This window comes from Mytilus trossulus, chromosome 9 (assembly GCF_036588685.1).
Source record: "Mytilus trossulus isolate FHL-02 chromosome 9, PNRI_Mtr1.1.1.hap1, whole genome shotgun sequence".
Classification (NCBI taxonomy): Eukaryota; Metazoa; Mollusca; class Bivalvia; order Mytilida; family Mytilidae; genus Mytilus; species Mytilus trossulus.
Window position 1 is genome coordinate 15,677,744 of NC_086381.1, and position 15,351 is coordinate 15,693,094.

At 31.6% G+C, this 15,351-nt stretch overlaps 1 protein-coding gene across 1 annotated transcript; it reads right to left on the minus strand.

The window, feature by feature from the left end:
• Positions 1-6,167: 6,167 nt before the first annotated feature.
• Positions 6,168-10,987, minus strand: LOC134684326 (protein arginine N-methyltransferase 1-B-like). The gene is made up of 6 exons (XM_063543614.1): positions 10,844-10,987; positions 10,292-10,355; positions 9,611-9,759; positions 8,604-8,694; positions 7,739-7,887; positions 6,168-6,254 (listed from the first exon to the last, which is right to left on the minus strand). The coding sequence occupies exons 1-6, from the start codon at positions 10,985-10,987 to the stop codon at positions 6,168-6,170; spliced, it is 684 nt and encodes a 227-aa protein (XP_063399684.1).
• Positions 10,988-15,351: the final 4,364 nt, after the last annotated feature.

A 15,351-nucleotide genomic window follows, 5' to 3' on the forward strand; every position in this document is an offset into this window, starting at 1 on the left:
GATGGACCGAAACTGCTAGAAGTAAATCAACGCTCAAATATATGGAAGTAAACAATTGGAACTTTAAAAAACCAAACTTCTGTTGGAGCAGTGTCAGAGATCATAAAAGAGATGTTAGCAAAGGGATAATAAAATCCAGGATACTTACAGGAACTTACAAAACCCAAAGTATTACCAACCGATTTGACGTTACAAAATCTGCAGAATGCAAATTATGCATGGTAGGACCTGAAGATTATAAACATTTTCTAATCAAGTGTGAAAGTCTGAGTTCTGTGAGAAAAATTCATCACAATAGACTGAAATGCCTACTAGAGGATAATCAAATACCCTATTGCAGTATAATTGATTCTGATGAGGATCTTCTCGAATTCTTGATTGACTGTTCTAGGAACGAACTTATAACCGTGTCTCAGCAGAGAGATTTAGAACGAATCTGCAAAGACTGGATCTATGCATTGCATGCTAAAAGAACCCAACTTTTGGAAAGCAAATGAACAATCAGTTGAGTTCTGAGTTTAACTTGCAAGTGGCTGTCAGTCGTGGGAATGTAACATATAAGAAGTATTAAACTACTATCTCTATATACTTAATTAAATTCTAGGTGATATAGCTGAGTACTACATAGTTAAACCATAACTAGAGAATATGAATGTTAATTACCCCTGTAAATAATCTTGTAGATCCAAATTGTATTGACAAATTTTACTGTTTTACATAAAACTAATTTTTACAAGTTTCTTTTTATTCGTATCCTTTACCATTTAAGATTTTAAATACATATATATAATTTAATTATGAAACCATATGCTAGCCCATAAAATTTAACCCATTACTAGTACGGATTAGTAGTTCCTTTCAATTTCCTTTGATAAGAGAAAGTTAAACAACTGATAAGATATTATTTTTATCCATTTTAAAATTTTAAGATGTATAGTGTACATACAAGTTCCTGTTTTTAACTAATTTTAGTTATATCCTATTCTAACTCTGTTACTATTATTTTAAATTTTAACTAGTAGATAAGATTTTAAATAACGCGATTTTAAAAATAAACAAAATTTTTAAATGCGGTGACCCTGCAAATAGGGTGGACTTCGTGAAGAAGAAGAAGATTAAAATGCGAGAACAAGTTGACATTTTGACTGCCAAGCCGTCGGATAATTGACAAGTTTGTTGTAACAAAACACAGGTGATAGAATATAAAATACTCGATAATTATATGTCTAATATCTCATTAATGGACGAGTACAGGAAAATACGGTACCGGCTTTCATAAATTTTTTTTTTTTAAAATGCATTGTTGTCAAACATCGATCGAAAGGTTTTGATGCCAAAAATCATTTGAAATCTTTAATTCCGTTATTTAAATACATTTCAATGTGGATATAAGGGCCTTCACTCGTTCAGCATGCTCAAGTGGATCAAACTGACAGCAGAAAAACATTGACCCAACGTCAATTCTTCTTCAGTCTTCTTCCAATAATTTGCATCATACCACCTCTGGTGTATTATAGCAAATTCGTATCATATATAGCATCCATATTAAAAGCAACCGAGTGAGCATATACTTCTTAGAATAACATAGCTTAGGGTACGAAGACAAGTGCGGTAGAAATAATTAAAGTTCATGAAATTTTAATGATGTGTACCCTTTGGCTTAAATAACTGCATTTTCACCTCAAAATTTATATAGATTACAGACAAACATGTGCATAGCGATGCCCTATTTAACTTGATAGAAATTCAATTGCTTTGTCATCCAAACACAGTGCCAATGATTACCATAATATATCAAACGAATGGCTAACAACAAAAATTCTATGAATCTAGCGTATATATAAACTTTTTATTCATGTGGTCATACTGCTGTTGTTATGCTCCCACCATATTGAGTTTTATCCTTGTTCTTCTGTAAGTAATGTACATTCTTCCCTTACTTATAAGTATCTCCATATATCCCAAAATTCGTTTCTGTTCTCTTACTTAAGTTTGCCTGAACCAAATTGTATGAAACTTATACACAATTCTCATTACCACAAATAGTTATCAAAAGTACCAGGATTATAATTTTATACGCCAGACGCGCGTTTCGTCTACATAAGGCTCATCAGTGACGCTCAGATCAAAATAGTTAAAAAGCCAAAACAAATAAAGTTGAGGAGCATTGAGGACCAAAAATTCCAAACACTGATCAAGTTTGAATTTTGGTGGATTTATTTTTACTGCTCTAGGGTTGTGCCTTGTTACAAATGGAACCAGATACTCCACAGGGCACAGCTTTATACGACCGTAGAAGTCGAACCCTGAACTGTTGGGACAAGTATGGACACAACATTCAAGCTTGATACAGCTCTGAATTTGGATTGAGATCAAATTGTTGACTTAACATATAGGTTTCTGACACAAAACAAATTTCAAGATCTTACAATTCTATTGCGCAATACTGTATAATTAGAATGAATACACAATGTTTATTAGCCCATAATTCAGATCAAGTAAAAATGTTGGTAGTGTCACATTTACAGTTCTTGAGTTTGATAACGTTAATGCTAGCGAGGGCATCATTTGAGTCCCATGGACATGTTCCCTATTTTTGATAAAAGCCTTTAATATTAATTCACTTTCTTTACAGTTGTATTGATTTAAGTTACTGTAATTGTCTTATTTATAAGTAGGGATGCAGTATTTTTTGCAAAGAACCAATGCTCTCCAAAAGAGTTCAAAGAATGAAAATGTATTAATAACTATAGGCAACAATAAAGGTCGTCAAAAATGAGAAATGTTTGTACCATATACATGTAGAAAGCTTAAAAAGGCCCCGATATGAAATATGTGGAACAATTCAAACAAACAAAAAATTACATGTGAATTTACTAAAAACAAATATGAAGTTGACATGGTACTTAAAGAAATTAACAGAGCTTTCTGCATGTATATTTCATTATTTTAGATCTACAGCTTAAGGTTGCAATCATGAGCAAATATCAAAACTTTTTATGATAAACATAAAAAAGGGATTTTTGATAATTACTGACGAGACAATGGTTTAGTTTTAAACATCAAAGCTGTGATGAAATATACACATTTGAAATAATACATGTCTATAACCTTTTTGGAATAATACACAGCTACAGTTGCAAACTTTCCAGAGGTGCTATCCAGCACTTTGATTGATGAAGTTGAAGACTAAACAACTTGAAACTTAGTACACATGTCCCCTATGGTATGATCTTTTTAATTTAAATGCTAAATTAGATTTTTTACCAAATTTCGCGGTCCATTGAACATGCAAAATGATAGTGTGAGTGGGGCATCGGTGTACTTTGGACACATTCTTGTTATTTCATAAAATCTTCTGTTTGTATGGTTTTCTCTTCTAGATTTTGTGTAATGTGTGTCCAAAATAAGTGAAACCCCTGTTCTGAGAGTCCCTCCAATGTGTCAATATGATGACATCAGCAAATGTGCGATATCACAGGCCATACAGACACCGATGACTCCACTGTACATTTACTCTTTCTTGGGTAAACTGGGGTCTGGGTGACTGAGTGGTTTAAGTAGTCAAAAAATGTTGTATTAGCTTGTCAACACTCAGGTTGGAAGTTGGAATCTCACAGACACACTCCACTCCAATCTTAATTAACTAGGATTGTCAGCTTTTATAATGAAGGTGGATAGATCCTTCTGGTCACTATGGCTTCGTCCCCACAAAAAACTGACTGCCAAAAAATAACGCAATAGTGTCGAAAGTACTGTTCAACACCATTCAATCAAATTATCAATTAATCAATACTTGACAAAATTCTTGCAGGGTACTTACAAAATAAATTTGATATGAATGACATTGGTTTTTGTCGAGCCTGCAACTTTTGTCGCAATAAGCTCGACATAGGGATAGTGATCTGGCTGTGGCGCCGGCAGCGTAAGCTAACTTCTTAAAAGATTTATATTTTAGAAAGTTGAAGACCTGGATGCTTATACTTTGTATATGGATGCCTCATGTTACAAAGTGTCATCAGTCACATGTCCAATGTCCTTGACCTCATTTTCATGGTTCAGTGACAACTTGAAAAAAAAGTTAAAATTTGTTGTAATGTAAAAATTCTCTCTTATTATAAGTAATAGGATAACTTTATTTGGTATGTGTATACCTTGCAAGGTTCTTGTTTCTGTCAGACAGTTTTCATGTGATTTCGACCTCATTTCATGGATCAGTGAACAAGGTTAAGTTTGGTGGTCAAGTCCATAACAAATATATACTATAAGCAAAAGGTCTAGTATAGTTGATGTATGGAAGGACCTTAAGGTGTACATGTCCAACTAGCAAGTGTCATCTGACCTTGACCTCATTTTCATGGTTCAGTTGTTATAGTTAAGTTTTTGTGCTTTGGTCTGTTTTTCTTATTCTGTATGCAATAGTCTACTATATTTGGTGTATGGAATGATTGTAAGATGTACATGTCTAACTGGTAGGTGTCATCTGACCGTGACCTCATTTTCATGGTTCAGTGGTCAAAGTTAAGCTTTTGAGTTTTGGTCTTTTTTCCTAATACTACACACAATAGGTCAACTATGTTTGGTGTATGGAAATATTTTATGATCTTTATGTCAGTCGAGCCGGTTTTATTTGACCTTGACCTCATTTTCAAGGTTCATAACTCAGTTTTAAGTTTTGTGAGTTGGTCTGTATTTCTTAAACTATAAGCAATAGGTAAACTATATTTGTTGTATGGACGATTTATTAGCTGTACATGCCTGCCTGGCATGGTTCATCTGACCTAGCCCCCATTTTTATGGTTCATTGGTCAATATTTTGTTTTCTTGGTTAATGTTAAGTTAATGTAACAGTTGAAATAAAGCTGTATATCTATAGGACCATCAACAATATCAATGATTATTAATGAAGGCGAGACATGTCAGTGTGTGCACTCTTGTCATGCAGAAAGTTCTAGTTATATTTCTTGTGTTAAGAAGCTTATACACAATGATAACAACCACAAACACAGATCAAGTTTGAATTTGGGTGGCATCACTTTTTTTCTAGAGTTATGCACCATTACAAATGGAAAAAATGCTGACTTTTTTATTTCTTCTCTCTAACTTTAGTTTGCCTCAACCATAAAAAAATTAAGATTTGAAGTCTACAATGTGTCAAATAGAGGACATTCCAACGTAAAAGCAACTCAGTGAGAAAATCAAGCACCAAGAGGTGGGTGTCAGCTGATCTCTTAACAAAAATGACCTCTTGTTCATTTATAATTTACTAATTAAACACCAAAACACATAATCAACAAAAGTAAAAAAAAACAAAAACATACAAGCCTAACAAAAGCCATATGCTCCTGACTTTGTGGTGGGGGTAATCAATGCTCATTACCATAATACTCGGATACCATTCGAATTTGGGAGGTTTCATTTTAACCGTCCTAAAGTAATTTCCCTTTAGAACGTTGGCATCATCCGTCTTCTATGGAGACATTCATCATTTATCAAATATTAATTACTAGACTCAAAGCACAATTACCTACAAATGGAGTGAGTGTTTTTACCTACGATGCATGTTTAGTGTACATGTATGGCATTCGATTATCTTTCTCTATATTCCACAAACAAACAATTTAAGGGCTAAATATAATTTCAAGCCCGAGGACATACGTTTGAATTGTTTTACTTTTAGTCATGTCATAGGTGACTAGGAGGTATGATATTTTTCTCATAATACACCCGCTTTAAAAAAAAAGTGGGGGTATACCGTTTTATCTCTGTTTGTCCATACGTCCAATGAATATTTTTCGTCGCATTTTCCAACAATACAAGGATTTCCGAAATTTGGTTTTATGGTTTATATGAGTCAGTTATACTTTGTGATACGTTTACAGATTCTTCACTCGACACCTTCCTGTTTACCAAACATTTGTATCATTTTTCACATGAAATAGCCAAGTAGAAAATATTCCTGACTTGGTATAGGCATTTCCTAATGCGGAAAATGGTGTATTAAACATGGTTTTACAGCTAGCTAACGCTCAAACCTGTATGTTTGTCGCATTTTAAAATTTCCACTCTTTGACAATGATTTTCATAAACTTAATTCATAATTGTCATAATAAAGAATGTTCAATTTCACTTTCTGTTAAACATTCAGAACATAAAGCGTGTATCTGTTATGATGGTAAAAAAGCAAAATCTTTTTTAAGGAGCAATTCACTGTCTGTATCCTTTCTAACTTTGACCTCCACATCTAGGTCTCGCTGTAATGAAGAATAAAACGATATTATGTAAATGGGAATACGTGTCAAGAGGAACTGACAAGTTAGTCATCTGAAAATTGAACGTGATCTCAAGTGCCCGTGAAGGGTAAGCAGATTAAATATTTAATTTGTTTTTTTATATTTTATTTCAACGATGTTGTTCTAATTCATTTTGTAATTTTATCTGAATTAATTGATGTTAAAATAAGAATAGAATCCCGGGTCTCTTATTGTGAGTGTTGTACGTTTGTTAAGACTGTTAAATAAGTAACGATGCTATTGACTATTCGCTCATTATCTTTTATAAATAACGGCAACACTTGAAAATCAAATTGTCGATCTGACAATATTTAAATGTACGATTGCCTTTAATTGATTTGAACTATGTGAAGAGTTGACGCAATTGCAAGCATTTCACAATTCTTATTGTTTTATGAGAACTTATTCTGATTATATGGAAATCAAAATGCAAACCGTTATTCCTGTACGTCTCGATTTACAATAAACCTGTTTAATTAAGAATAAGAAGGACACTTATCTTCTAATCCAACATGCATATTACATTACTATTAAATCTTTACATGTTCATTAATATTGGGCCTGAAAAGGAATTTTGTTCATTACCCTATTGTATTCGTGTGGTTTCATATGTCAACCATGAAATATACACACAAACAGCTACAAATCTGCAGTCTCAAAGACCTTTTACAAACAAATATTTAAACTTGATCGTTAGATAAGCTAACATAAGACATTAAACTCATTAAACAAACAAAAAAGGCAAGACAAGAGCCGAATAGGTTTCTCACTGGAAAGCTAAAAACATTTTAATTTATGATTATCATGATTTTTTCTTTTTTTCAAATTTTTTTTCTTACAGTTCTAATATTTTGACAAATATTCGGGAAATTTTCCAAGGAACAGATACCTGTAGAAAATGCTGTTTTCCGCACACAATGTGAAAACCCAGTGTCAAAATAAGTAAGCAAACCATCAATGATACCGGTCTTTTTAATCTGGATATGATATGGAGCCTCAAACGACAATTCCTTTTCTTTTACAGTGTACAGATCTATTTCCTGAAAAGAGGTACAGTATGATATCATGAAATAACAAAAGAGAATTTGTGTAAACATTCTACTGAAGGTCAAAATTATATTTTAAAAAGCCATAGAACACATGCGTGATGATCTTTGCCAAATGCACAGTTTCACATTCTATAAAAGTCTATAAAATATAATTTTTGAGTGTAGATAAAGGCGCAAAAAAGTGCATTTGCTCAAATATGTCTACATTGCAGTTTGAAACCAATTATATATTCTTTTAAAGTATATTGTCCTCGACGGTACTACATATTTTAGAAAATTGCTTATAATTCAAAGTTTATTAATGTCAGAAGTATATATCCAAACATAAACGTTTAGGTTTTTCTAAAAAACAAAAAAAAAACCATGTTTTATTAAAATCTTAATATAATGTCATACCTTGATCAGAGAACTATTTGACACCACTTTAGCAGCATTAATTACATCGACGAACATCCTGTCAAAGTCCTGATGTCGTATAATACTACTCATATCGTAACCTTGCACATTATCCCAAACCAAATAAAAGATATACTGTATAGTTATAGCTACCAGAAATATATATTTATTAAACTGTTTTGTAGTAAGCACATGTACATTGGAAATTTTTCAATGTTTAGTGTTAATCACTTTTCTGTGTTTTACGGTATTTGGTACGGAACTATGTAATGCTATTGTAAACCTTGCCATTCTTAGAAGTCTCATACAAACATTATTATTTTCAGACATTAACATATATTGATGCGTAGAGATTTGTGTAAATTTTTGCATGCTTGAAATTTTCAGTTTACATTTATCAATGTGAGATTTATCCATATATTATTTTGTTCTATTAGATTACATTTTTTTTTATCCTTTCCTTTGATATCATCGGTGATCGGTAGACTTCATATATGACTTACTGTATACATTGTCCTGTCATCTAAATTATCTGAGTGATCAGATTTTGACCAAAGTCGTCCATTACACCTCTGGTATGACATTTTCCGGTTTTGTCTGATTATTGGTAAACATAGATTGTGTGTCATAGATTTTTGTTTGGTAGACATTATGTTCGTTTTTTCAATTGCATGACGGACATGCTTATTTCATGTCTATTTTTTGTGTCATACTAATTTCATCTGTTCCTAAACGAACTTTTTTTCAAATTGTTATTAATATTACGTTTAGAATTAGAATTGTAATTAATTTTTCTGGTTAAATGTTGAAAAAGCTAAATTTATTAAGATATGAAGATTTAAAATAAAGAAATCTCTGATCTTACAAGATTCTTTGTCTTGTATAAAACGTTTGTCTTCAAAAGCAGTAAGGTAAAGCCAGAATTTGTCTGGAAATATTAAACCACATTCCTTCTTCTGAAATTAAAAATAAATATGTTACTACACAACTGAGCATTTCACTCGTAAAGTGGTTCGCATGTGTCATCATCGTATTTGTTAGAATAATAACTCATCATAATTACCTTATCATTTCTATCCTCATGTGATCAACTGAATTAGGCTAATTTGATACCACTGTGCAGTATTTTACCGCTATCGTTTCACTACTTTGAACAGATTTTGAGCGAACTTTATGCTTTGGTCAGCAAAATTTTAGCCAGCTTTAACATGTATAAAGAATAGTGTGACTACGTCAAACTATCAGCTCAAGGCTTGAGTAAATATGACGGACTCCAAAGCTTAAGTAAATTTGATGGATTCAAAGATATAAAAAATATAATAGAGCAAAATGATAAAGAAATTGTGACAGAGGCTGTGAATGGGCAGCGGTAAGGGTACACGTCTGTTAACGAAACGAAGTTACATTGTTGATCGCAGGATTCGATAAATTAATACGATAAAACAAATAACTTCCTTATCAGACAACTATCTATTGTATTAACCAATTGAAGCAGATATACTATGGAACAGCAATATAGGCACTGTTTCGTTGTTGTTGTTTTTTATTGCGCGTAGGGATTTTGCGCCGTAAAACTATACAATATATCTCTGGTTTTGCAGTCATTATCTATTAGGCATATGATATTTCAATTGAAAGTGATATTGCACAGATTCTATTTATTTGTTCTATGTACATAATGGAACCTAAATGCCAGTACTCTCCAAGATAATGAACTTTCATTTTTAGATCTGTGCAAAGAACACATTTTTAACGTGCTTTAAATATGTTGCCATACCATGGGCTTGATTATGAAAAACTGTAAATAAATTGATATTTAAAACATCAATTACTGTGTGCTTAAATTGTTTTTAACTCTGACTTAGGACTTACCAACCACTTGTCTCTAGCAAATAATATAGAATTTATAAATGTTTCAAATAGTAAACAGTATCCCATCCATTCGCTGATAATGATATCTACTTTATCGATCCCACCAGGCAACTTTGCATCTTCTACCTTGCATTTAATCAGAGTTATGACTATGAAATAAATAAGCGTAATGACTACAAAATAGATAGGCACATGCATAGAAAATTTATTAGCACAAATACTTGAGATTTATAAGCGAAATGACTATAAAATGAATGAAAGTTATCATTGTGGTATGTGTCTGTTTCCATTGGTCATGGTCAAATACTTTTATATGAAAGTTATCATAAAGCTTACGGTTACATTTACGTTTTAAAACTGCTCACATATTCAACATGTTAACGAAAAATAAAAGTTTACCTATGTTCAATTGTTATAAATCTAATAAAAAGATGTAAATCAAGATAACAAGCACACATTGAGATAATTGCAGTGATTATCCCCATCCCACTGCAGTATTAAAATGTCTTTTTTTTTTAAATATATCTGAGATCCTCACATCATTCTAATCAAAATATGTGTTCTTTGACTTGTCAAAATAAATTGCTGATGTATATAATGATTAAGAAAGAGTAATCACCATCAACTGTTTAATACCACTAATGTGAATTGATAAAGAAATAAGTTAATGAATATTATTACCATCTGCAAAGCCATTTTTGCTAACTATGTTCCTAGTGCGGTCTATTATGTGTGCACAGTCGATCTGTACATATTCTCTGTACAAGTTAAATCAACAAAAACATTCTCTGTTTATATTTGTGATAGGAAACACAAGAACAACCATTTTACACCACAAGGAGCATACTCGTAACTGAGATCAAAAGTTCTAAAATATGTATGCTATAATTTGTTCCGTTGAAAAGACTGAAGATAACAACGACCGATTTGTAACCTGCAACTTACCACTACAATGTTTTCCCTATATATATATTGTGAACCTAAATTACACAAATACGCCAAACTTATTTTATTCATTTAGCTTGTAAACATTTTTTGTTATGTTGATTGTATCATAGCGTTGACATTTATCACTATTTAAACTTGAAAACCTAACATTTAATCTGTAGTTAATGTTTTTTATTATTAGGATATAATACGAATGATATTTACTAAGAAGGATACAGGGTTTTTTTAACATGTGCTGATTAAATGCTTTTTGAAGACTAGGCAATAATACTGTCATGAACTTACACCAATAACTTTTGATGCTCCAGCCTCAGCAGCAAACATGCACAAAATACCTGTTCCACATCCAACGATCTTGTCTCGAAATAGATTGGTATTTTGTAGGATTGCATTCCTGTACGTTCCTGTTCTTACTTCATCTCTTAACATTACCTTAAATGAACCAGAACATAAAAGTGTATTTCATTTTTCCCATAGTATAAAAGACATGCCCCTAAAATCGTTAGTATTCACTTCCTTTAAGAAACATTCAAAAAGATTTTCTTTTTTTTTTATCTTTTCCTAGCGACACAAATATCTTTTGCTCAGGTACTTGTAAAAGTGAGATTTGCAATGACGGTATTTATAATTGGTGTTCTTAATGTGTTGTTATTGTAAATTTCTGGTGACTTATTCGCCCTTGTACACACACGAATCAGATTTTTTTTCTCTCAAAACCACTTATAAGGACAGGAAGGATATCTTAGAAATCCTTTAGTTTCTTTTTCAGAATATTGGTAATATTTCATTATACTTAGTTTTTTTTTTTTCACTTTTGTTCACTTTATCATTTACCTCTTAGAATTGCTTATCATATTCTCATTGAATTTTGACATTAATGACACTTAAAAGGCAAAGATTACCATATTTTTTCTTGAAAAGACGCGATAGACAAATCAAAATAAGATCTACAGAACACTCAATGATTTCAATTTCCTACTGTCAACTTCCTAGGATTGAAGAGTAATACAAAAGGGTCTAAATTATTGTTTTATTTAATATAGGATTTCGCTATATTTTTCTATAAATGAACTTTATCTTATCCTTAATAGAAAAATGAAATTGAAAAATGTGGTCACCCTTCATTTACGCGCACAGTTTGCCTTCTTCGAAAGAAGCATACACTTTTGTTAATGTCCTTTTTTCTGTTGAACTAATAGGAGAAATAGTGGTAATATCGAAATAAAAAAAGAACTAAATAACAGAAATCCCTAAAAAATTTCAATTATTTGGTTTATGTACAGCTCATTCGAAAACAACAATAAAAAATATAGGTCACATATGAGTTAAAAAAGATATTTCAATTTTATGCCAAAAAATGTAATTTTTACACCAAAGGGAGATAATATAGAACTTTTTCAATGATATCGACATTTTAAAAGTCACCGGGTGTCAACACGAATTGATTTTTTTGAATGATTTTTGTACCATATGATAAAGTAACAACTACTAAAGGTATTTATTAAAATTTGTAATGTAAAATAAAAGTGTTTTTTTTCTTCTGAAAATCCTATACCCGCGGGCCTCATTAAAGGATAGAAAACAATCTGATAATTACATGGCAAAAAAATAAAAAAATACTTATTCGTGACACATTTTTCATTGGGCTTGTTAAAAAATCATATAAGTATTAACGTTTAACACTTCTTCACTCAAGATACAAAATGGACAAGATTGATATATTACAATCTTGACATTCAAATTACAGATTCCAATTAATTTTATAAACGAAATTGTGGAAAAAAATCAAGTTTGTTCAGACTGTACTCAAAATACCAGAGAAGAACTAATGGTAGGATAATCTATTTAAAAGAGTTCTGGAGTAATAATGCTAAGATGTGAATGTGGATTTTAAGGGGGAAAACTAGGCAACATTTGGGTCGGACAAGTAAAAAAAACTATGAATTTACCATACATGTAGCTCCATAAGGGGACCATTAATCTCTGCTCCCTAAATATGTATCTGATTGCCGTATTATATCTTACATCATGTATGTTTAAATTTGAGTAAGAACCAAAATATTTGATATCAAATTCATCCATTTCAAATCTCTGAAAAAGCAACAACACAATACAGTTTTTGCTTATTCAACTCAAAATTATAACATAAATTGAGGATAGATGAGGTCTATGCTACTTACAAAGCCATGACACATAAACTTTATCATATACCAAGATGGGGTTAATAAAGTCTGCACACAAAAAAAGTAAAATTTCAAAAATACTGAACTCCGAGGAAAATTCAAAACTGAAAGTCCCTAATCAAATGGCAAAATCAAATGATAAAACACATTAAACGAATGGACAACAACTGTCATATTCATGACGTGGTACAGGCATTTTCAAACGTAGACTATGATGGATTGAACTTGGTTTTGTAGCGCTACACTTCTCACTTGTATGACATTCGTGATATATATATATCGATATCATTACATATGACTGATACAGAAAGATTGATATTTAAGATGTATCATATGCATCAAACATTATTGTTATAAGCTTTGGCCAATTGAAGAAATTAAAATGACGATTCCCCATGTTTATATATTTATATGTTTAGCATACAGACTGATCTTTCGTCAATTGTTTTAATTATGAACACAATTTTAGTTAATTTTATTCTTTTGACACTGTAAAGCATCATTCAATAACTATTGTCTCACATCAACGTTTAGAAACAGATAAACAATGGCCTACTGTATTTGTATCCCTTTTCCACCTTTTCCTTTTAAAATAAAATTTAATGGTTTTTCCGTTTTACTATACCATGTGAAACGATTGCATCAATGCGGGATATTTACAAAGTTCTTGCAAAAAAGAAAAAAAGTCAATTCTTTAAAAATATCAATTTTTCATCAATAGGCGACGATAATCGTTTTAAATCTATTTAGAATATACAGTACATACCCGTTTTTCTTTTGATCATATATGAACATTCCAGCGTATATATTAGTTTTATGTCATGTAAATGCCTTGGGTGTACTATTTTTTTATAAAGGCTAATGTACTTCATATCATGTACCGATACATGTTTGTACTTCTATTAATCCGCTTTGCGAAATATATTCAGAGGTCAAATTAATGATTTTCGCATTAGCATGACATCAAAATATTCGAAAAAGGCTTCACATTCTATTGATGATAGCTGTAACATTAAACTACAAAAGTACGACATTTCCATGGAAATCGTCAGGAGAGGCACAAAATGAAAAGCCATTATGATACATAATCTCTGTTGAAATTACAATCCACCAAACTCAACACCAATGATGTCTATAAAACATCCTGCTTTCGATGATATCATTCTCGGTGTATCTGGTGTTCAAATCTGTGCGGTCCTTCGTGAAGAAAGATTTCCACTCCGTATTTTATAGAAATGGTTGTTTATAATGAGATGATGTAGTCGTTTTCTGAAGGAAAAGTAGTTTAAAGAGTAGAAAACTTAAACATGTTTGCATGACTGTAATATTGTAATGATTGTGGGTAAAATTTTGAACTAGAACTTTGTAAAATAAATTTCACAATAGTACCGAACTCTTTAGAAAATTCAAAAAGCGATAGGTTCATAAATTTAACAAAATCAACCGCTACCAAAAAAATGGAACAATAGAAAGACAACTTCCATTTGTTATTTGTAATTTGAGAAATGCACACCTGTTTGATATAGTCGTTGATTGAATATACTTTGTCGTTATAGTTATCAAAGGTACCAGGATTATAATTTAGTACGCCAGACGCGCGTTTCGTCTTCATAAGACTCATCAGTGACGCTCATATCAAAATATTTATAAAGCCAAACTAGTACAAAGTTGAAGAGCATTGAGGATCCAAAATTCCAAAAAGTTGCGCCAAATACGGCTAAGGTAATCTATGCCTGGGATAACAAAATCCTTAGTTTTTGGAAAAATTCAAAGTTTTGTAAACAGGAAATTTATAAAAATGACCACATTATTGATATTCATTTAACACCGAAGTGTTGACTACTGGGCTGGTGATACCCTCGGGGACGAAAAGTCCACCATCAGTGGCATCGACCCAGTGGTGTAAAAAGTTATCAAAGGTACCAGGATTATAATTTAGTACGCCAGACGCGCGTTTCGTCTTCATAAGACTCATCAGTGACGCTCATATCAAAATATTTATAAATCCAAAATAGTACAAAGTTGAAGAGCATTGAGGATCCAAAATTCCGAAAGGTTGCGCAAAATTCGGCTAAGGTAATCTATGCTTGGGATAACAAAATCCTTAGTTTTTGGAAAATTCAAAGTTTTGTAAACAGGGAATTTATAAAAATGACCATATTTCTGAAGTGTTGAACATACCTGATTGCAATACTATTGAAGTGTTAAACATATCTCATCGCAATATTTCTATATATCGTTCTCTTTTATCGAGGATTTTGTTCAAGTTACGAAATAGCGATTTGAAGTTACTTACATCCTTGTCATTTTGAATCTGATCAATGGCAATCATAACCTATTTTTTAAATTTTCACTCTAAAATGTCTGCCCAAACTTAGAGTAAAAAGTTGGATTTATCTAAATCAGCTTGGCGAGGAAATTTACTAGCAAATCCTTCATTCGCACAAGGTGTGAAATGAACAAGCCTTGCGAAAAAGTAACTTCACCTCTCCTTGATGAAAATTAAGAAATAAGAAAAAAAAATAATACTTATGGAATGTTTCAGATTTATTACGTACGATGGATCAATGTTGAAATTTTAACATGAACTGAAAAAATTATCGGATTTAC